Raw genomic sequence first — 23,092 nt, 5'->3', positions numbered from 1 at the left:
AATCACTTCTGTTTCTGAAATATGAAGAAATTCCAGTCTATGACAACAGGCTGCACTTTTTATCACTCATCCTGTGCCATAAATTTAAGCCTACTGCGCATCCATAGATTAATTTTGAAATAAAACAGTCAACTATTTTTAAACAATATTTTATTTCGCAGAACTTGCAAGTCATCATTATTCTTATAAAAATCAGACATACCATTAAAAATTATTTAAAGACCAATTTTAATTTTTTTTTCATCTTTTCATTTCAAAAGAATTTCATTCTTTTTCTCCCAACACCCTTGTTAACTCTTATGTAGTATTGACATAAGCTTATTTTCACAATTCACAACATGAATTACCATATATATATATATATATATATATATATATATACACATTGTACGCCGATGCTTTGTAGAGCAGACCTTGACAATGTGCGAAGAAGAGTCAATTCATGCTGAAGGGGAGAAAGAAATAAAGGATGTACGAATTGGTCACCAACTGGAAAAATCACGTGCATTTTCATAAAAGAAATTTTCTTTTATAAAAATGCACTAATTTTCCGACGTATAATAATAACTAATCATCCCACGAAACGCATTGATTACCTTAATATCGGAATGGATTCTCCTTCTTTTGACATGCGCAGAAGTGTCGAAGGGTCTTGCATCTGTGGGAATACAGTATATATATAAAAAGAACTTTAATACTCTTATACGAGAGTGGTCTGAAAAGTTCTCGGCCTCTACCATAGATGGCAAAACTATCAGCAATACTTTTTTTTTCCAAGTTGGTACATCTGTGATAAGCATCCATGTGAAACTGCAAGTCATTCTATCAAGTAGTTTGTTTTATACAGCTGTCTGAAGCAAAACTGTTGTCCGTATCCCTTGAAATGAATAAAACTTAGTATCGTGTGATTACAAATTTTCTTTGTAAAAGAAGGTTTAATGCCAAAATAAAATTCGTTCGAAGTTCATAAAAGTTTATAGAAACTCTTCTCCTTCGTTTTCAACAATTAAGAAATGAGCTGCCGAGTTTAAATGTGGCTGTACCAGCCTTGAAGATGATCCACATAAAGGATGTCCAAAAGGTGTAACACAAGAAATCACTGATCAAGTGTACAATATGGTATTGGATGACCGGAGTTGTCAAAGTGCGTGAAATTGCTGAGACTAGGCATTTCAAAAGAACGCGTAGAATATATTTTGCATGAAGAATGCAAATGAAAAAGCTTTACTCAAGATGGTGATGCACTTGCTCACAGCAGATCAAAAACACACTCGCGTGTAAATCTCTGAAAAGTGCTTGGAGAGTTTTAACAAGAATAAAATAGATTTTGTGCATTGATTTATTACTATGGATGAGACTTGGATTCACCATTACACCAGAATCCAAACAACAGTTAAAACAGTGGACAGAAGCCATTAGTGCCAAAGAAGACAAAGCAGGTTCAAACAGCAGGATAGGTCATGGCATCAGTGTTTTGGGATGCTAAAAGGCATTTTGTTTATTAATTATCTTGAAAAGGGTAAAACAATAACCGCAGAATATTATTCCAATCTTTTAACCAGACTAGATGAAATAATTCATGAGAAAAGACCCAGTTTTTGCAGAAGAATAAAAATTAGTTTTCATCAGGACAATGCACCTGCTCACAAAGGTGTTTTGGCAATGGAAAAATTAAGGGATCTGCACTATGAATTGTTGGAACATCCACCCTATTCCCCAGATTTGGCTCCCTTGACTTCTATCTCTTCCCAAAACAAAAACACTTCCTTATGGTCAGTGTTTTTCTTCGAATCAAGAGGTGATTGCAGCTGTAAAGGGGTATTTTGCAGATCTTACTGAGAACCACTACAGGGATGGGCTAATTGCATTGGAGCATTGCTGAAATAAATGTATTAGTCTTAAGGGAGGTTATGTTGAAAAATAAAAATAACTGTGAAATTATAAATTCTTTTTTTCATTGTTAGGCCGAGAACTTTTCAGCTACCCTCGTATAAAGAAGTATTAAATATAACTTTTTGGATGTGAATATCTGTATTCAAATGTTGTGTGGGATGTGAAGGACATTTATTACTAATATTATTTATATAGGCATTGCATGGAGTCAAAAGACTCTAGCAGGAGGCCCACTCTACTCATTAGCACAATACCTATTATACATCTCCTTAAACCTATTTACTGTCAGGGTGTTCACAGCCACCTCTGGCATATAAAAACTTATAAAAGCTTTTCAAATGAGAAGTAAGTTAATCTCATTTAAACAACTCAGTTTTTCTATGGGAAACTAAGTCTGTTGCCACTCAAAAATATTATTATTATTATTATTACTACATAACACCTCCAGGGAGTCCAAAGACTCATCTAGAGAGATCACCTGCTCTACAACTCTCTGTCTCCACCAACTTCAACTTCTCCACAACTACTATCGTCATCTACACCAATGCCATCTACCACCCATCATCGTCACTAGTATTTTTCACAAACAAACAACCATGCCCATGGCAGGATTCGAACCCGCAGCCTTTTGGCTGGAGAGAGGATACGCTAACCACAAACAGACCAATTGTTTTGGATACACAATGGTAGATATAGAAGAATTGTGAAAATAGGATTAACACTTCTTTATCTATAACTGGTCAGACAGATCAAAGCTTTCCATTTCTTTCTATCCCAAATTAATTTTTCTTTGTGAACACTGGTTCAGTTCAGGTTTCTTTATTCTAGATCTCATATCTGTTCAATCCATCATCTTTTCCATAGTCTTCCTCTTGGTCTCTTCCCCTCAAATTTCATTTCATACATTCTTTTAGGTATTCTTTCTACATTCATTCTTATTATATATACAAACTACTTCAAGCAAGAGTTCAAAAGCACTTCTTCAACACTTTCTAGTCCCAAACCAATCCGAATATCCACATTTTTTATTCTATCTTTCCTTGTTTTTGCCAACACTGTCTTTAAAAATTTAATTTTCATTGCTTATATTATCATCATCATCATCAACATGGGTCCAATGCTCATAGGTGTCTGATACCATCTTGATATGATTCTTCCATTGCATTCTATTTTGTGCAAGATGACTCAATTCATGTATAGAGTTTCCTCACCATTTGACAATGTCATCACCCCATTCTCTTTTGGTCTTCTTTTTTGTTCTTTCCTTCAATCATTCCAAACAGCAGCATTTTTATTTTCCTCTCATCGTTCATTCCACATATATGGCCAAAGAGATGTAGTTTTCTTTTGATTATTTTCTGGATCAGGTTTTCTTTTGGTTATATTCGTCTGTAGATTTCCTCATTGTTCAGTTTCTGAATCCAGCTTATTCTCAACATCTTTCTATAGCACTTCCTCTCAGATACTAATATCCTCCTTTCAGATTCTCTCAGAGTACCCAGGCCTCACATCCATTGGGCATGCTGCTGAAGATACAGTTTCGACGATGCACAGTTTAGTTTGCATCTTTATAGCTCGGCTCTTCCATATTTTGTCCATGGCTTTTAAAATAGTTGTTGCTCTGGTTATTCAAATTTTTATCTCTTTTTTAGGGTCCAAGTCATGTGTCATGTGGCATCCAAGATATGTGAAGTGGTCCACATTTTCCAGTTGAAATCTGTTTATGGTAACTCTGTTCAGTAACTCCTGTTATCAAAATATCATTGTTTTTTTTTTTAAAGTTGACATTTAGTACATATCTTTTTCCTTCTGTGTATAGTGTTTGCAATGTCTGTTTCAGCCTTGCTGCATCTTCTTCAATCAGGACAATGTCATCTGCAAAGCAGGGGTAGTTTATTCTCATGCCATTTATTAAAATGCCTCCATCTTCTTCTTTAATCTTATCTAGCGTTCTTCCCAGATGTGTGATGAAGATGACTGGTGATATTGGGTCCCCTTGTCTTGTGCCTTGACTAGTGGCAAACCAATCTCCAGTCACACCTGCTATCCTGATTTTTGCTTGTGCTTAGCTGTTTATATCTTTCAGCAGGCAGATCAATTTATTGTCCACATCATGGGATTCAAAGACAGCCCATGTTATATTTTGGTCAATATTATCAAATGCTTTTTGGAAATCCATGAAACAGCAGTATATCTTTTTTTTTGTTCTTTCTTCGAGCTTTCTCTGCTATTAGTCTTAGTGCGAGTATTTGTTGCACTGTACTTCGATCTTTTCAAAATCTGGCTTACTCATCAGGAAGATGTGCCTCCATATGACTCTTCAGGCATTCTGTTAGTATTTTCATCAGCACTTTGCCAAAATGACTCATTAATGCAATAGTCCTGTAATTGGCGCATTCTAAAAGCACTGCCTTTTTTATGAAAAACAACCAAGACCAATTTTTCCACTCTTTGGGGGCATACCCTGATCTCCATATTTCATTACATAGCTTATGCACTTCTTTTACAACTGATTCTCCCCCCATATTTTAGCATCTCGCCTATTATGTTGTCATCTCCAGGACTCTTCTTGAGATGCTTTATAGCCTTATTCACCTCCTCTTCCAAGATGTCATTTTCAAAGATCTCTGCTGGTGGAGAGATTGCTTCTAGTTCTTTGATTACTTCTGTTGCAGTATTATTTAGTTGATTTTTATATAGTTCGCTGCAATATCTTGTCCATCTGTGTATGATTTCGGTCTTGTCCATTAATACTTTAACATCTTCATCTTCGACTGCTACTGATCTTGTTCGCCACTTCCTATTGACATTTCTTATAAGTTTTAGACCTCTCTAATTTTGTGTTCTCCATAGTACTGTTCAATGTCTTTGCATTGGTCCTCCAACCATTTGGTTTTATCAGATCTTGCTGCTTTCTATACTTCATTGCTGCCTAACTCGTCTCATCTGCTGCCTCTGAATTATCTCTTTAAAGTTTCAGTTCTCTTTTCTCTTGTACCAATTTTTCCTAAGTTATCCATCTCTTGTTGATCTTTTCTCTTTCAGGAATTAATTCCTCTACTGCTTTTTTTAGCACTGTAGTCAGTCGTTCTGCTCTTGTATTTATATTTTGTTTTTCACTTGGGGTCTTAAGCTTAGTTTCCAATATGTTCTGATATGCTGTTCTTAGCCTGTCTTCATTTAGTTTTGAGATGTCTCTAGCTTTTTTGGAACTTTCCTTTGTACTTCTGTTTCAGTTTTATATTCGCAATCACTAAGCTGTGGTCCGAATCAATATCAGCTCCTTGGAATGATCTGCACTATTGAACTGAGGTTCTCCATTTCTGGTCTATTAATATCAGGTCAATCATATTCCTGTGTTTCCCATTGAAGGAGCACCATGTCCATTTATGACAATCTTTTTGTTGGAATTTGGTATTGCAAATCAGGTTGTTATCCGTGGCAAATTCCAGAAGCATCTCTCCACGTTCATTTCTTTCTCCATATCCAAATTTTCCCATAACCTTTTCCCATCCTGTGTTATTTTTGCCAATTTTTGCATTCCAGTCTCCTCCAATGATGAGTATATCCTGCTTCAGCACCTCATCAATTTCTAGTTGTAGATCCCTGTAAAATCTCTCAATGTTTTCATCTGCACTCTCTGCAGTGGGTGCATATACTTGAATGGTCATGATATTAAATGGTTGGGCACTGAATCATTTATATTATACTTATGTCTATTATGTGCATGTCTGTGCTACATAAGTCAAGATGGACAAAACGGTATATTCTTTTAACTAAATGTGCCTCACCATCTCAAAGTTTATCAATTACACCGATAAAAAAAAGTATGGCCCAGTGAAATCCACCTCATTACCTACTAGTCTAAAGTTCCATCACTATAAGATATGATTCCCAGATATCTGAAGTGCTCACTAATCTTCAAGACTTGTCCACTGAGTCTAACACCATTAACATGTACATTTCCTCTACGATTTCTTCTAAAACCATGCTTTAACTCTTCCTGCTATTAATAGATAATATATAATTCTATCACACTGTTCCATTAGTTCTGCAGCTCTTCTAAATGTTCCCAAATCACCACATCATCAGCAAACATCAATAAACATATATTTAATGGGTCATTAAATATATCTAGGACACTATTTCTCACCACAAAACAGCAATGGAGATAAGACAATTCCTTGTCACAGCTCTGTCATCACTTAACATTCATATTCTTTATCATTACTATTTCTCCTTTTCTCTGCCTATCTTTACCAAATTTTCCAAGATTTTTCCCATTTGAACCCAACCCAATCAAAGGCTTTTCCAAATCGAGAAATTCCACAAACAGGCTTTTTCCAAAGTCCCAATGCCTCTCCATCATTTCCTGTATAGCAAAAATCAAATCAACAACTGATCACCATTATCTAAAATAAAACTGCTCTTTTCTTAGACACTCCTTTATTTTATATTTTATTCTTGATGCTATTATCCTTTCTTCTTGTAGATAAACTTATATGTTGGTTACACATGACTAAAATATGAATTTAAAAAATTTAATGAATACCTTCCTATATTTTGGTGCCATCTTTTGGGAACATAAAACTATGATATGTGCATGTAGGCACTAACAACGAGCAAATGAGGTTGAAGAAGGCAACTAGCATTGCTCCTAGAGTCCTAAAGGTGCCCCCCCCCCCCAGTGGGCTAAATTGGGTTGTCTTGGCTGTTGAGCCAATGTTTTAAGGATGCAAGCTTCCCAAATTTGGGGCAGTCTCATGTACCCAAATTTGTTGAAATTTTAGAAGTTTTTTAGTGCTGCAAGGGAGACTGGGTATACTCCAGGTAGGTCTAGAGCAGCGTTCTTCAATCTTTTTACACCTGTGGACTGGGGAATATAGGAATATAGGAGAAATATTTTGCGGACCGGATGACGGCTAAGACAGAAACATAAACCTATGTAGACAGTATTTACTTATTAAATTCAATATTATAAAATTACAATTTTTAGCTAGTGCGACATCTGATGCTGCTTAGAGGTTAGAAAATTTGATATGCGCTGCTAGACCTTTGTTTCTGAGAGACGAAAAAAATTTTTGGAAATTTTTTGCGGACTGCCACCACAGGTTGAAGAACACTGGTCTAGAGGAAGTGTCTGGTCTTTGGTGGAGCAGATAACAGATGCCAATTTCTTATGTAGTTTATAACAGGTAGTCAAGTCATATTTTTTTAGGATTTTTGTGAGCTTTTCAGACATGTCCCAGATATAAGGAATGGTGATAGATTTAGTGTAATCTCTGTTAAGAAAGGGGGAGGGGGGGTGTTAACTGGTTTTAATGTTTTTTGGGGGTTGGCATTGGCTAAGAAGGTGTTAAGGATATGGTTAAGTTCAATAGTTAGGGCATTGTTGTGGGGGGAGGGGGGGTAATTGTTGGTGAATGTATCTACCTGTATGGGTTGGTTTTCTGTAAACAGATATCAAGCCAGGGACAGGGATCCATCAGGATGGCGTGTAATCAGAATGTCTAGAAAAGGGAGACTGTTGTTGTTTTCTTCTTCCAAGGTGAACTGGATTCTGGGGTGTTGATTGTTTAAGTGTGTTAGGAAGTTGTGGAGTGTGTGTCTAAACCATGTAGCCAAATAGAGAACACCCAGCATAGCCAGACAGTAGGTTTTTGTGGGGCTGAGTTTAAGGCTTTTTCTTCAAAAGTCTCCATAAAGATGTTTGCTGGGGGAGGGGGGGGGGAAGCTTACCCTCTATCTGTTTGTAGAATTTTCCCTGCCAAACAAAACAGCCTGAGTTCATGGTGAACTGAAATAGGGCTGAGATATCAGGAGGAAATTCAACTTGGATGAGATCTAAGGTATCCTAGAGTAGGGTATTTGTGAATAAGGAAGAGATATCAAAACTGACCATTATGTTAGTATGTTGGAGTGAGAGGTTCTCTATACTGGCTTTAAAGTGGGCTGAATATTTTATGTGGTGTGTTGCCAGTATAATGTGTGAACACTTTGGCTAAATGTTTGGTTAATTTGTATGCAGGGGAATATCAATGCCATCCACAATGGGATGTAATGGCACATTCTGCTTATGAATTTTTGGTAGTACATATATTCGGGGGGGGGGGGTCTAAAGTTGAAAGGTTTTAGTCTGCTAGTCACTTCCTCAGGCCAAGAAGTAACCTTCTTAAGGAGCCTTTGGAGTGTTCTGATCTGGTGGGATCGTATTCAATAGGGAAGTAGGTAGAACGATCTAACAGTAAAGTTGAAAGCAGTCCATTTGGTTGAGAACCACAGTGGATAAGGGAAATGCCACTGTAATTCTCAATCAAATGGACTACACAAGTAAGCTTTCAACCTTACCATTAGATCATTCTACCTACCTCCCCACTGAATACGATCCCACCAGCTCCCAAATCAGAACACTCCAAAGGCTCCTTAAGAAGGTTACTTCTTGGCCTGAGGAAGTGACTAGCAGACTAAAACCTTTCAACTCTAGACCCCCCCCCAAATATATATGCTACCAAAAATCCATAAGCATAATGTGCCATTACATCCCATTGTGGATGGCATTGATATTCTCCCACATACAAATTAGCCAAATATTTAGCCAAAGTGCTCACACATTATACTGGCAACACACACCATCACATAAAAAATTCAGCCCACTTTAAAGCCAGTATAGAGAACCTCTCACTCCAACACGCTAACATAACGGTCAGTTTTGATATCTCCTCTTATTCACAAATGCCCTACTCTAGGATACCTTAGATCTCATCCAAGCCAAATTTCTTCCCAATATCTCAGCCCTATTTCAGTTTACCATGAATTCAGGCTATTTCGTTTGGTAGGGAAAATTCTACAAACAGATAGAGGATATAGCCATGGGTTCTCCACTCTCTCCACCCCTTGCAAATGTCTTTATGGAGACTTTTGAAGAAAAAGTCTTAAACTCAGCCCAACAAAAACCCACTGTCTGGCTATGCTCAGTGGATGATGTGTTCTCTATTTGGCCCCATGGCTTAGACACACTCCGCATCTTAACACACTTAAACAATCAACACCCCAGAATCCAGTTCTCCTTGAAAAAAGAAAACAACAACTGCTCCCCGCTCCCATTTCTAGATACTCTGATTACATGCCAGCCTGATGGATCCCTGTTTACAGAAAACCGACCCATACAGGAAGATGCATTCACCAGCAAATTCCCCCCCCTCACTTATAACAATATGGGATTATAAAACCCTTATATAACAGGGCTAAATTAATCTGTTCAGACAACAATGCCCTAACTATTGAACTTAACCATATCCTTAACACCTTCTTAACCAATGGCTACGACCCTCAATTTATCCAGAAAATATTAAAACCAGTTAACCCCTCCCCTTCTTAACAGAGATTACACTAAATTTATCACCATTCCTTATATCCGGGGCACATCTGAAAAGCTCGCAAAAATCCTAAAAAAATATGACTTGATTACCTGTTGCAAACAACATAAGAAATTGGCATCCCTTATCTGCTTGACCAAAAACCAGCCACTTTCCTTAGACCTACCTGGAGTATACCCAGACCTTTGCAGCTGTAAACTGCCCTACTATGGCCAAACAGGCGGGACACCTGATATTATCTGAACACAAAGACTACATCCGATTTCACCAATACAGCCACTCAGGATTTGCAAACCATGCACTAGATATCCACCACAGAATACTCTGGAAGAAAGCCACTTTACTACACCGTAGCAAATATAAATATGAAAGATTGTTCCTGGAATCAGCCTCAGCTCTAAAAAACTTCCCAAATCTCAACAAATTTGGATGCACGAGACTGCTCCAAATTTCGGAAGCTTGCATCCTTAGAACATCAGCTGAACAGCCAAGATTTAGTCCACTGGGGGCAGCTTTAGGACTTTAAGACCAATGCTGGTTGTGTTCTTCAGCCTCATTTGCTCACTATTAGTGCTTGCATGCACATATCATAGTTTTATGTTCCCAGAAAATAGCAATGTAACAGTGCCGAAATATCAGAAGGTATTGATTAAAGTTTTTTAATTAATATTTTAGTATACACTGTCAATTCCTGAAAAATTTAAAGTCATATTATTGTTTCTCCTTTCTCATTATCCTTTCCATTATCAGCCTCCTTATATCCACATTTATTATTATTATTTATATGGGCACTCCTTGGGATCAAAAGACTCACTGCAGGAGGCACACTCAATCCATTAACACAATACCTATCACACACATCTCCTTAAACCTATTAACTGTTGGGATGCTCACAACCACCTCTAGCAATCCATTCCACTCATTTACCAATCTCCAAGAAAAGAACTTAGTCTGAACACCATTACTAACCACACTCTTAGACAAATTCCAAGTGTGACCCCTTGTTTTTTTTCCTACTCCCAACATATTGAAAAATTGCTTCTGTGCCAATCTTATAGTGACTTTAGTAACTTATAAGTTTCCATCATATCCCCCCCCCTCTGCCTGATAGCTAAATTCTGCAACCCAGATCCTCATAGGGAACATTCCACCAGCCTGGTCATTCATCGCTGAATCTTCTCCATCACCTCGTGATCCCCAAGAAACGGAGATGCTCAAATCTATGCATGGTAGTCAACATGTGGTCAAATCATAGAGGAGAAGAGACTGAGTGAGGAAGAGATATAGGGGAATTAAGCAAACTAGATATTAATAAGGCTATGGGACTTATAATATATCACCAAGTATTTTGAAGGAATGTGCCAGGAAGTTGACATTTTGCTTTGACATATTTGCTTAATAGGGTCTTACATTGGGTCAAGTTCCAAAAGGAGTGGAATGCTGCTGTCACTTTATTATAATAAGGTGACAGCAGCATTGGATCCAGGAGATGGATACACAGTAGTATACTTAGACTTTGCAAAGGCTTTAGATAGATTACTGCATGATAAGCTGATAGTCAAACTAGAGCAGATGGAGTTTGGATATTAGACTAGTGAATTGGGTTGGAGATTGGCTGTCTGATAGGTATGTACAAGTTGTGTATTGGGGAGCAATATCCCAAAAGAAGAAAGTCACTAGTGGTGTGCCTCAGAAGTCTGTTTTTGCTGTTTAACCTGTATGTCAATGATATTGGAGAAGATTTGAATGGGGATATTCAGTTATTTGCAGATGCTGCAAAGTTGGAACAAACTATAAGGAGTAGAGCAGATGTTCTGGCCTTACAAGAAGATCCGAATAGTCTGAGTGAATGGGCATGTGAGTGGGGATGCTAGTTTAATGTTGCAAAATGTGAGGTTTTAAAATTTGGAAAACAAAGATGGGATGTGGGATATATTGTTGCAGGTGGAGGAAATAAGAGATCTTGAGCTGATGGTGGATAAGGATCAGAAATTTAGAGGACAACACAACGAATTCTGGGAACGATGTGGAGGACACTGACTTGTAAAAGTAAGGAGATTCTGCAAGTCAGTGTCCTCCAGTCAGTGTTGTAGATATAGAACTCTGATTGACAATAGAAGGTAAATAATGATAGATGAACAATTTTTATTACCAAGCACAACACTTGAAGTTTCAACATAGACAGTTAAAGTTCGATATGACTGCCTCTAGTAATTCTGCATACATCCCATCTGTAATCAATTTCATGCCACATATGGCAGAGTCTTGAGTAACTTCAGAAATGGCGGCAGTAATTCTGGAACACAGCTCACCAAATTGGTTGCTAGTGGTGGTACAAACACTTGATTTTTCACAAAACTCCACAAGAAAAAATCTAATGGTATAAGGTCAGGGGAATGTGGTGGCCATACTACAGGCATCCTTCTACCAATCCATCTGCCTGGAAAACGGATGTCGAGATACGACCTCACGCCTGTCAGGAAATGAGGAGATCCTCTGTCTTGCTGGAAATGTAAGCATCCATCATGATCATCGTTGCCTAATTGTAGTATTAGGTACCCTTGTAGCATGTCCAGATACACACCACTAATAATGGTAGATTCCAAAAAAAGAAGGATCTGTGCACTTTCTTCTTGCTTATGGCACAAAAAAACGTTAGCCTTTGGGGTGCTGCAAACATGTTGTACAATGCCATGTGGATTTTTGCTTCCCGAAATTCTGCAGTTGTGTTTACTTGGCCACTTACATGAAAAGTGCACTTGTCACTGAAAATGATCACATCCAAAAAATCCTCATTTTATTCTGTCCTACTGATCATTTCTGTACAGAAATCCTGGTATATCTTCTTATCTTCAAATTAGTAGGGCCTTAAATATAGACAGTGTTATAAAACACACCACATAGTCACATGTGGAATTCCAATTTGACAAGACACCACCCGTCTGGTTGGCTTTCCAGGGCTTCTCTGGAAACTTGTTTGAACATTTTCCACAACAGCATGCGGCCTTTCTGTTGACCTTGGATGATGCACAGAACAGCCTGTTTCCACAAAATTCTTATGCTGCATGGAGATTGTGCATCTACTAGGAGGTTTGTTGCTATATTGCATGTGGAAATTCCTCTGAACTTGTGTTACACTCTTCATTTCCTCAAACCAAAACACACAATGTACTCGCTCTGCACCATCGAAAGTTGTCATTTTCAAATGGTGTGAGGTATCATGCCATCTAGTGTTGTCATTTGATAATAAAGTTACGTGACCATAAATTGATGCGTTTCACTACATTATGATAATCACTCAATTTTTGTACGTCCTTCCAAGTTATTCTTTGTTCTCCTGCAAAGTTGTATACCCTTTTGAAACACCCTATATAAGGCTCTGATTAGGCCACATATGGACCACATTAGGCCACGGTGCACAGATTTGGTCACCTGGCTTTCAAAAGGATGAAGAGATATTGGAAAGGGTCCAGAGGCGATTGACTAAGATAGTTTCAAGTGCGGAATACTGAATATGAAGAAAGATTGAGATGATGCAATTTGCAGAGTCAAGTGAATAGGAGAAAGAGGATGATATGATAGTGATGTACAGTTAGTAAGGGATTGTTATAAGATTAAAGTTGAAGAGATTTTCATAAAATGGTGGGAGATTGGGAGAGCAATCTGAGGGTGTGAGAAGCAGGTTTTTGCATGGAGAGTTGTGAATGCATTGCATTGCCTGAGAGCATGGTGTCTGCAAAGAATTTGAATGTGTTTAAGGTGTGGTATAATGAGCTGTGTATGAGAAAAGGAACCTCCTAGATGAGTCCATGTGACTCCATGGGGTCTTGGGATGATAATAATAATACCATCTAGGCCCAATGCTGTATTCACATTGATATTTTTTAATATACTGAGCACCTTCTGTTCATCTACCTCAATACTCACATCAGTCTCTGTCACCTCATATATATATATTGGATCCAATCATCAAGCATCATGTTTTTCCTCAAAATCAATGTAAAGATATCACAGAACCATTTCAATTCTGCACTACCAGAAACTAATTAGCTCAACATGCAAATCATCTAACCCAGGGGATTTTTCATTCTTCACTTTCCTTGATGCTTCTTTAATCTCTACAGACTTATTTCCTTATTATCCATCACTGTATTCATTCCAGTTTATTTCACTATGGCTTTCATCTTTAGTTAACAGATCCCTAAAATGACATTGTTACATCATCCTAGTTTCTCTTCAAGCAGTCCTAAGATTTCCATCTACCATTTATTAAAGAAACCTAAATTTCAAAAACCAGATGTTGTGAACTGCAATATAGGCAGTGTGAGCAGATCCAATTTTGGTCTTAAGCCACTCATGGCGTGCTGATTTTTTTTTCTCCTTGTACTGTGTCGACACACTTTTTTTTTTGAGAATCAAGGCTTGGATTGTGAGGCCTGTGAGGATGATTCTGTTATTTGGTATGAGCAGCTGTTTGGATCAGGAAAACTCAAGCAGTAAGTGGAGCACAAAAAGAGAAGTAGAAGTCATGGAGATCATCCCATTTAGTGTATGAAATTTGAAATTTGGTGCATTTGAGTTTATCAGTTTCCATAAAAGAAAAATAAATTTGCAAAAAATTAAGAAAATTACAGATAATTAAGATTCATAACAGAGATGATGTAAGTTTATAACTGTTTCTATTTAGTAAGAACTAATTACATACTAAGTTGATTTCATCCTGGAAGGAGTAATGAAGATTAGTAATCCACCTCCTATCTCCATACACTAAAACTTCTCGTTCTTCTTGAAAACAAGCAGTCTAAAAAAAATCCTCAATTAGTAGGATTCATCACAGTGATATTGCTATGTAAAACAATTGGTAATGGTTAAGTTCAGAACTACTAATATTTCTTTACCGCTGATATATCAGCATAACATTTATATGATATGTTATTACTATACACATAAAAAAGGATAATTTGTAAAATGTAAAAATTTATTATTATAAACTAGAAACTTCATCTCAGATGATTCACCTGTCTGAAGGACATACAAAAGTGCATTTTTTCCTGTTAAGGTAACCACAAAATATCTGCATAGGCAGTTACCCTATGAAAAAAAAAAACTTAAAGATATACCTAGATATACCTAGTGTCCTTAGTAAATGTGGCGGTCGAGTTTAGCTAGTCTAGAAAACTTGTTTTTAAAGTTAAATATAGTGTGGCTTTTTGTCACAAATTGTGCTGCAATTGTGCATCGGTTAGAAACAAGTGTCCTTCAGTGGTATTATTGTTTAGAACTGTGTTGTATATATTGTGTTTTCACTGCCGTTTGTTTCACTATATCAACGTGTAAAGATGGCGTCCAACAAGAAACGTACGTCAGCGGCGCGCAGGACTTCTACTACTACACGAAAGGCTAGCTCAGCGTTAGATTTTTCGCAATGGATGCGTTGCGGAAACTGCTACATGTATGCACCGAAAAATGTGAAGGATCTGTGGTCGGTCTGGCAAAATGAAAAGAAAGAAAATGTCGACGTATGTGAGAAGTGTCGGGATAGGCTGGAACGTTTAGGAATGGAAGCTGACATCGGGACCGTAGCGGAAGAACTTCGGCGGGAGTTTATGAAAATGAAAAATGACCTTCATCTTCTTCATGAGGAAGTGGAAGTGATCGGTAAGGAGATACTGGAAGTTAAAGCTGAGTTTAATGTGTTAAACAGAGAAATTAGGACTATAGAGATTACTTTAGCTGAAGTAACTAGAACAGGATTACATATGGGTGAGTCTTTGGTGAATGATTCAGTAATAAATAGTATGGGAGTGATTGGGAGTCAACATAATAAAACCACAAGTTGCCTAGAAGAAATGAGATGTAGTGAGAGTGGGGGGGTAAGTAATAGAGAGTTGAGTAATGAAGCTGGGAGAGTCATGCTGAATAGTGTAGAGAATGAGTCCATGAGTGTGGACTTGAATGAAGTTAAAAGTGGTAAAATATATGGTGATTCTATGATTAAGGGTATGGAGAGTGGTATGCATGAGGAGTGCTTGGCTGATGGGACCATAGAAAGAGTGGCTTTAGCAATAAAGAGAGGGCATGAAACAGACAAGATGATAGTTATGGTGGGTACGAATGACCTGAGAGGTAGTATAAATCGGGTAGGAAAAGATTTAAGAACATTATTAGATATTGTGAAGAGGAAAAGTGTCAATGGGAGAATAGTGTGTGTGCTACCTCGTTTTGACAATTACGAGTTAAGTAGACGAGCAATGATAATGAATGATATGATTGCAAGAATGTGCAGAAAAAGAGGTCTGGAGTTTGTTGATGTTTGGAGTGTGTTTGAAGGAAAAAGGCAGTTGTATGCTAGAGATGGACTGCATCTTAACATGGAAGGACATAAGCGATTGAAGAAGTTATTGTTTTCTGAACAGGTTGAAGTTATTGGGCAGGGAAACTAATATTGAAAAGGTTGAGTGTAAGAGAGAGAAACTTTAGCACTGATTGTGTATTTATTGATCCTTATAGGCAGAATAAATTGCAGAAGAGAGGGGATAAAAATCGGCATAGGACTACGGTAGTTAGTGACTTATATATCAGTTCTAAAGCCGGTACAAGATCTACAGGGAATCTGCAATTTTTATATACCAATGCTAGAAGCATTCGAAATAAGAGAGAAGAATTTTTGGCATTAGTCAGTGAAATCTCACCAAAAGTTGTAGGCATTAGTGAAACTTGGCTGTCAGCAGAAGATGTGGTCACTGGAATTGAATGTGATGGGTACAGTATTTTCAGAGAGGATAGAGAAGATAGAACAGGAGGAGGAGTACTGTTGATGATAGCTGATGTGTTGCAGCCAAAGAAAGTAGTATATCATGATGATAGACATGTGAATGAGAGTTCATTTGAGGCAGTCTGGTGCGAAATAGTGACCAACGCAACCAAATATACAGTTGGATGCTGCTATATGCCAGGGAGTACGGGGGGAGATATTGAATTCATGCATCAGCAACTTAGTGCAATGAGTGAAGGCTTAGTGATTATTATGGGGGATTTTAATTATGGTGATATCAATTGGAAGGAGGAAATATCACGTAGCAAAAAGGAAATGGAGTTCATACATCTTCTACGAGATAATTACTTGAAACAGCACATAACTGAAGGGACACGTGGAGTGAGAGTGTTGGACCTGGTTATTGGTTCAGAGGTTATATGCATAAGTAAGGTGTCCTCATTACCTCCAGTTGGTGAAAGCGATCATGTGGTATTGACTTGGGAGGTTGCAAAATCTGTGGATTTTTCTATTAAGAAGGGGTATGTACGGAACTACAGGTTAGGCAATTATAACAAGCTTCGGAGTGAGCTTGCAGCCATCCCATGGCAGAACATATTGCAAGGGAAAGATGTTAGCAGTGCTTGGGATAAAATCAGCGGGGTATCTGAGGAAAGCAATATCAGATTGTGTCCCCATGGTCAGGAGGTCAAACAAGGCAGGCATTAGATGGATGAGCAGTAGTATCAAGCTTGAACTGCAAAAAAAGAAAATGTTATGGAGAATTTACAAGGAGAAGGGTGATCAGGACACCCATGAGCAGTACAAGGCTCAAGCTAGGAAGGTTACCAGCATAGTAAGAAAAGCTAAATCAGATTATGAGAAGACCTTAGCCAAAGAGATCAAGGGTAATCCCAAAGAGTTCTTCCGCTATGTGGCAAGTAAGAGGAAGAATGACTTCGGAAGGATAACCTTAGTGGGTGCTGATGGTATTGAGGTGACAAAATCAGATGTAATAGTCGAGTTACTGAGTGATCACTTCTCAAAAGTCTATCACCCAAGTGAGGATATCTCTATACCTATAGCAATACCTAATGTGAAAATTGAAGCTAAAGAATCAGAGGTATTAAATATATTGCAAAACTTAAATGCAAACACTGTGGTAGGCTTAGATGGAATATCAGCTCGGGTGTTGCGTGAATGTGCAAATGAATTGTCAACCCCTCTTACCTGGACATTTAATTTAAGTTTGAACTCTGGTATGGTCCCTAGGGAGTGGAAGTTAGGCAAAGTGGTTCCTTTGCATAAGGGTGGCTCTAAAACTGCGGTATTGAATTACAGACCAATCACCATCTCAGGAGTAGTGGTAAAAGTATTGGAAAAGTTGGTTAAAGACAAAATTCAAGAATGGGTGGATCAGGATATGATACTCTATAGAGGCCAACATGGTTTTGTTAAAGGTAGATCCTGCCTTAGCAATCTATTAACTATTCATAATAGAATAACATCAGAGTTGGACAAAGGAACTGGCTACACAGTGGTACTTCTGGATTTTGCTAAGGCTTTTGACAGGATACCCCATAGAACACTGTTACGCAAATTGGAGCAGATGGGAATGGATATTAAATTGGTGATATGGATAGGAGAATGGCTCAGGGAGAGATACCATAAGGTGGTGTATGGAGGAGCTGAGTCCAGAATGAGGCAGGTGACCAGTGGTGTGCCTCAGGGCTCTGTGCTTGGGCCAATGTTGTTTAATTTGTATATAAATGATATAGGAAACGGCTTAAAGGGAGATATTCAGTTGTTTGCTGATGATGCAAAGTTGTGTAGTGCAATAAAAAATCAAGCTGATGTTGAAAGTTTGCAGGAGGATTTAAATAAGCTGGTAAAATGGGCAAAAGAAAATGGATGTCAGTTCAATGTGGAAAAGTGTAAAGTCATGCATTTTGGGATTAAAAGATTACCAGCTGTGTACAACATCGATGGAAAGGTACTCCAAGAGATTGATGAGGCTAGGGACTTAGGGGTATTGGTAGATAGGGAGATGAAGTTCAGAGGACACATTGCTAAGGTGTCCAAGATTGCACATAGGATTACTTGGTTGTTGAGGAACACACTGACATCCAGAGATAAAGAGGTTATTATTCCCCTTTATAAAGCATTGATACTTCCACATTTGGATTACTGTGCTCAGGTCTGGTCACCTGGATTCCTTGGAGATGAGGAGGCTGTGGAGAGGGTTCAGAGAAGAGTGACCAAGTTGGTGAGTGATATAAAAAATGCTCCCTACATTGATAGATTGAGAGCTTGTGGATTGCAGAGATTGGTTGATAGGTGAAGAAGAGGGGATATAATAGAAACATTCAAATTACTAAAAGGTTTTTATAGGATTGATGCAGGGGAAATGTTTCAGCTGTGTGATAGTGATGGAAGAACAAGAGGTCATCTCTGGAAATTAAAGAAGAGTGTGGTTAGCAAAGGTGTCAGAGCAAGGTTTTTTGCCTGGAGGGTGGTGAATGAGTGGAATTCATTGCCTGACTTAGTTGTGAGCTCTTCGTCTGTAAATGAATTCAAGAAGAGATATGACAGATATTGTTTTGCTAGTTTGGGTCTCCCGCGATGAGTCTACTGACTCCATGGAGATACCCGTAATAATAATAATAATATCATTTAATTTTTTTTTTTCATTTACTCTGATTTACAATATTCCAACTCAAAAGCAGAATTTAATTTTTTTTTTTTTTTTTTTTATGGGTATCAAGTTGATCAAATAGTATTCCATAAAGACTGACATATCATCATCATTCATCAGTGGCTTTAATGAGCACTTAAGCACCCACAACCTTCCAAGTATCCTTGGATTTCTTAACCATAATACGAGGATAAGGCGATTACCCTTATGTCCCAAGTATTCTTGTCTGCAAATTGTATGTATTCCACTGGCCAGTTTGTCTGTTCTGAGGGATGAAAAACCTGAGTTTCCAGAAGAAAAAACCTCTACCTCTATGAGACCAGCTAACTCACCTTTCATCGAAAGAGATCAGATGAAGGTTCCTTGCATCACTGACATGAATCGAACTCAGGTCTTTCTAACCAAAGGGCTTCATCTATACTGACTAAGCTATGAAGGTTCAAAGACTGACATATCACTGACATAAATAGTAAACAACAAAGGTCCCAGCACGAAGCTGGGTGCTGGGAACCTTTAACCTTCATGTAACTGATACTGTCACTAAACTGTAGGAGACATTCATTTGTTTGCAAATGACATAAAGCTTGTAAGGGTTATAAGTAACAGTGCTTATGTGGTTGCACTTCAGGAGGATTTAATAAAGCTGGACAGACAGGCAATGAATGTGGATAATAGTTTAATGTAACTAAATTTAAGGTCTTGAAATACAGGATCCACCAATAGGAGCATGCATACTCTATTAGTGGAATTATACTAGAAGAAGTGGAGGAGGCAAGGGATCTTGGGGTGATGATTGATAAAAAAAGCTGAGGTTTAGGAAACATATTGCAAAGGGGACAAAGGTAACCCAGAGGACTGCTGCAATACTCTGTCAGTAGGAATAAAAGAGTAGTGATTCCATTGTATTAAGCTCTGATCTGACAACATCTAGCTTACTGTACTTGAATCTGATCACTAGGATCTGAAAGAAATAAAGTAACCTAAGAAAGAGTATAAATGCAGATAACAGAAAATTACATCAGGGCTGTACAATATCTGTTATGAGGATAGAGGATAGTAAGAGGTAATTGTAAGACTAACACTGAGAAAAATTTTCATATAGTAGAACAAAGACAAAAAGACCATTGCAAGAAATTGAAAAGAAGTATAGGTATGCCTCGATTATGAAGACTATGAAGAGTATGCGTTAAATGAAATTACTTTGTTAAGCGAAACTTCATTCTCAGAGGTAAAAATACTATGGCCGTAACAGGGATACGTTCGTACGTAAAGAAAATGAAAGACTTTTTTTTGAAAATGGAAAAGCTTTATTAATGAAAAGTCAATATTACATACCAAACAAAGATAAAATCACAACATTTCAAAATACGAATCTAAAGTTGATTGTTTATGCTTTTTTTTTTTTCTTTCATTTAACTTCTTCTTCTTCCTTTCCAGGCTTATAGGCCAAGTGGCCTGTTCCAGATTCAATTCCATCTTTTTAAGGATCTTCCTCTGCATCGAGTACCTTTTGGGTGGTAATTTAGAATTTGTTTTAGGTATTCTGCTTCTGTTCATTCTCAGTATGTGTTCTTTCCATTATTCTTTATAGCAAATAACTGTTTCATTTAGGAAGATTGTAATTCCAAGTTTTTTTTTCTGATTTTGCTGCTTTTCATTTTGTCGATTAATGTGACTCCTTCAGTTCTGTGTAGAAATTTTATTTCTGATGATTCAATTCTTCTTTCATCTTCTTTTTTTATTGTCCATATCTCACTGTCATAAAGTAAGGTTGATTTAGCTACTGTATTGTAGATTCTTATTCATGTGTGTTTTTGTACATAAATGGATTTAAAATTTCTATTTATAAAGCCTGTTACTTTTAAAAAGTTTGATATCTTTGGTTCTATATCAGCTTCATTTTCATATGACATTGTACAACCTAAATATTTGAATGTATTTACTTGCTCTATTATTTTGTTGTTTATTACTATTTTGCTTCTTATTGGATTAGCACCAATAAGAATATTATAATCCAATTACATCCTCTTACATCCTCTTCGTCGACATTTTCGAAACCAACTGAATGAGCTATCTAGATAACTTCATTTCTAATCTCTTGAATGTCATGACTTTTGTTTTGTCTCTTGATATTTTCATACCATATGTTTTTATCAGATTATTTAGACTGCATAATGATTTTTGTAGTTCATCTTCATTGTTTCCAAGGATTATTTGGTCATCAGCAAAAAGAAGAGTAGCTAATCTGGTGTTACGGTTTATCTTGAATCCTCCTTCATTAGTTATCTTCATTTCTTTTATGATTTTATCTATGTATATATTAAATAAAACCGGTGGGAGAGGGCAACCCTGACGTACTCCTCTATTCATTAGTTTCCAGCTTGATGTTGAACGAAATGTCTTTCATTTAACAAATGCCTATATATGGATTTATTGCATTTAACTGATCGCTTAACAATAACACTTCTTCCTAAATCAGGATCATTTTCACTGAAAAAAAATAAAACATTTTCTATGTCATTCAAACACCTTTTTAAATCTTTGGTTGCTAACACTTTTTTGGTAGAGACTTCTTTAATTTCGTCTTCATTTTCTTTGGCTTTGTTGTTAACAAGTTTTTCTTAATCTTCCATTGAAAAACCATCATTTTATGCATTTAATAAATTTCTTACATCCTCTTCGTCGACATTTTTGAAACCAACTGATTGAGCCATCTGGATAACTTCATTTCTAATCTCTTGAATGTCATTTTCTTCTTCTAGTACAATTTCTGGTCATAATTTGCACCAAACTCCATTTAAGCATTTCTGAGTGACTTCTTTCCAAGAGCTATTAATGTTTTCAATTGCATCTTTAATGGTGTAGTTTTTCCAAAAAGTTTTAATTGACATTTGTTCTTTATCTTCTAGTTCATTGACATTTGTTCTTTATCTTCTAGTTCAATTAAATTGCTTAATGTACCAAGAAGATAATAAGCTTTAAATGTTGCTATTACTCCCTGATCCATCAGTTGAATCAGGGAAGTTGTGTTTGCTGGAAGAAAGACAACTTTGACAGGAATGCATGTATCTAATGTATTAGGATCAGTAGGATGTCCTGGAGCGTTGTCCAACAACAAAAGAGCTTTTTCTTCAAAATTATTTCTTTGACAATACCATTTCACTTCTGGACAAAAATGGTTAACAAACTAATCAGTAAATAACTCCTTGGTAATCCATGCTTTTCTATTAGCTTTCCATATTATAGGTAAATTCGTTTTTTGTTATCTTTTAATGCCCTCAGAAATTCCAAATGGTAAACTGATAACAATTTTAATTTAAAATCACCAGAGGCATTTGCTTCAAAGAGTAGTGTTAAACAGTCTTTGGCTGCTTTGAACCCAGTTGCTGATTTTTCTTCAATAGAAATGAAGCTTTTTGATGGTAGCCGTGTCCAGAACAAACTGCGTTTGTCAACACTGAACACTAAATTTGGTAAAAATTTTTCATGTTCAATTATTTCCTTGGAATCTTATTTGCAGCTTCAACATCTGTACTTGCAGCTTCTCCTGATAATTTTACACTATGAATTCTGGCCCATTTTTTAAATTTCTCAAACCAACCATGCAAAGCTGCAAAATCTTCTGCAATTTCTTCCGTTTGTTCAGATTTCAGATGATTAAACAAAAGCAATGCTTTTTTTTGAATCACTATTTGAGTTAAAGGCATATGACATTGTGACATGTCATCTATCCACAAATTTAACATCTCCATTTTTCAAAAACTGAACTAATTAAGCAAGTTAATTTTGCTGCTGTAAGATCTGTACAATTCTGAGCAGACTGTTTTATTTTTTTTCTGACTGACTAAGTATGGTTGTTAAAGTTGACTGCACTAATCCTAAAGAATGTGCCACATCGGATTTTCTTTCACCCCTTTCAACAGATTGTACAATATTTAATTTAGTTCAAAGAAACTGCTTTTCTTTTCCTTGATCCTGACATTTTAACTAAATGGGTAGAAAAACAAAATATCAATTAATATTTGCAAAATCTACAAAAATGCTATCAGAGAACATACGTCATTTATTGCAATGCACCACACTGAAACACACCCTATGAAGTGCAAGCGATGACTAAATTAATGGGATGAAACGAGAAACAAAATTAAAACAGACACACCCACAGCTTGGGAGTATGTGATAAGTCACCATCGTTTGTGAATCAGATGATTGCCGGGCATTGACCTTAAAAATTTAATATTTTTATGTAAAATGGGACTTGAAATTGCAGACTTCGTTATATCGAGGCTTCGTTACCAGAGGTAACGTTAACTGAGCTATACCTGTAGTTTTTTTGTGTTTTTTTTTGTATGGAGGATGACTGGAACAAGAAAT

General features: G+C 37.0%; 1 protein-coding gene across 1 annotated transcript in view; it reads right to left on the bottom strand.

Moving 5' to 3' along the window:
- LOC150101467 (serine/threonine-protein kinase Genghis Khan-like) overlaps positions 1–23,092 on the bottom strand; it is an 896,778-nt gene that overhangs the window by 715,483 nt on the left and 158,203 nt on the right. The window contains 1 exon segment of the mRNA XM_090400803.1: positions 13,975–14,070. Within this exon segment, the coding sequence (XP_090256929.1) occupies positions 13,975–14,070 (96 nt within the window).

This window comes from Typopeltis vanoorti, chromosome 11, assembly GCF_054136105.1.
Source record: "Typopeltis vanoorti isolate ZY-2024b chromosome 11, IOZ_Tvanoo_1.0, whole genome shotgun sequence".
In the NCBI taxonomy this organism is placed as follows: domain Eukaryota; kingdom Metazoa; phylum Arthropoda; class Arachnida; order Uropygi; family Thelyphonidae; genus Typopeltis; species Typopeltis vanoorti.
Note: the sequence above shows the minus strand (reverse complement) of the source record. Positions and strands in the feature narration are given on the sequence as shown.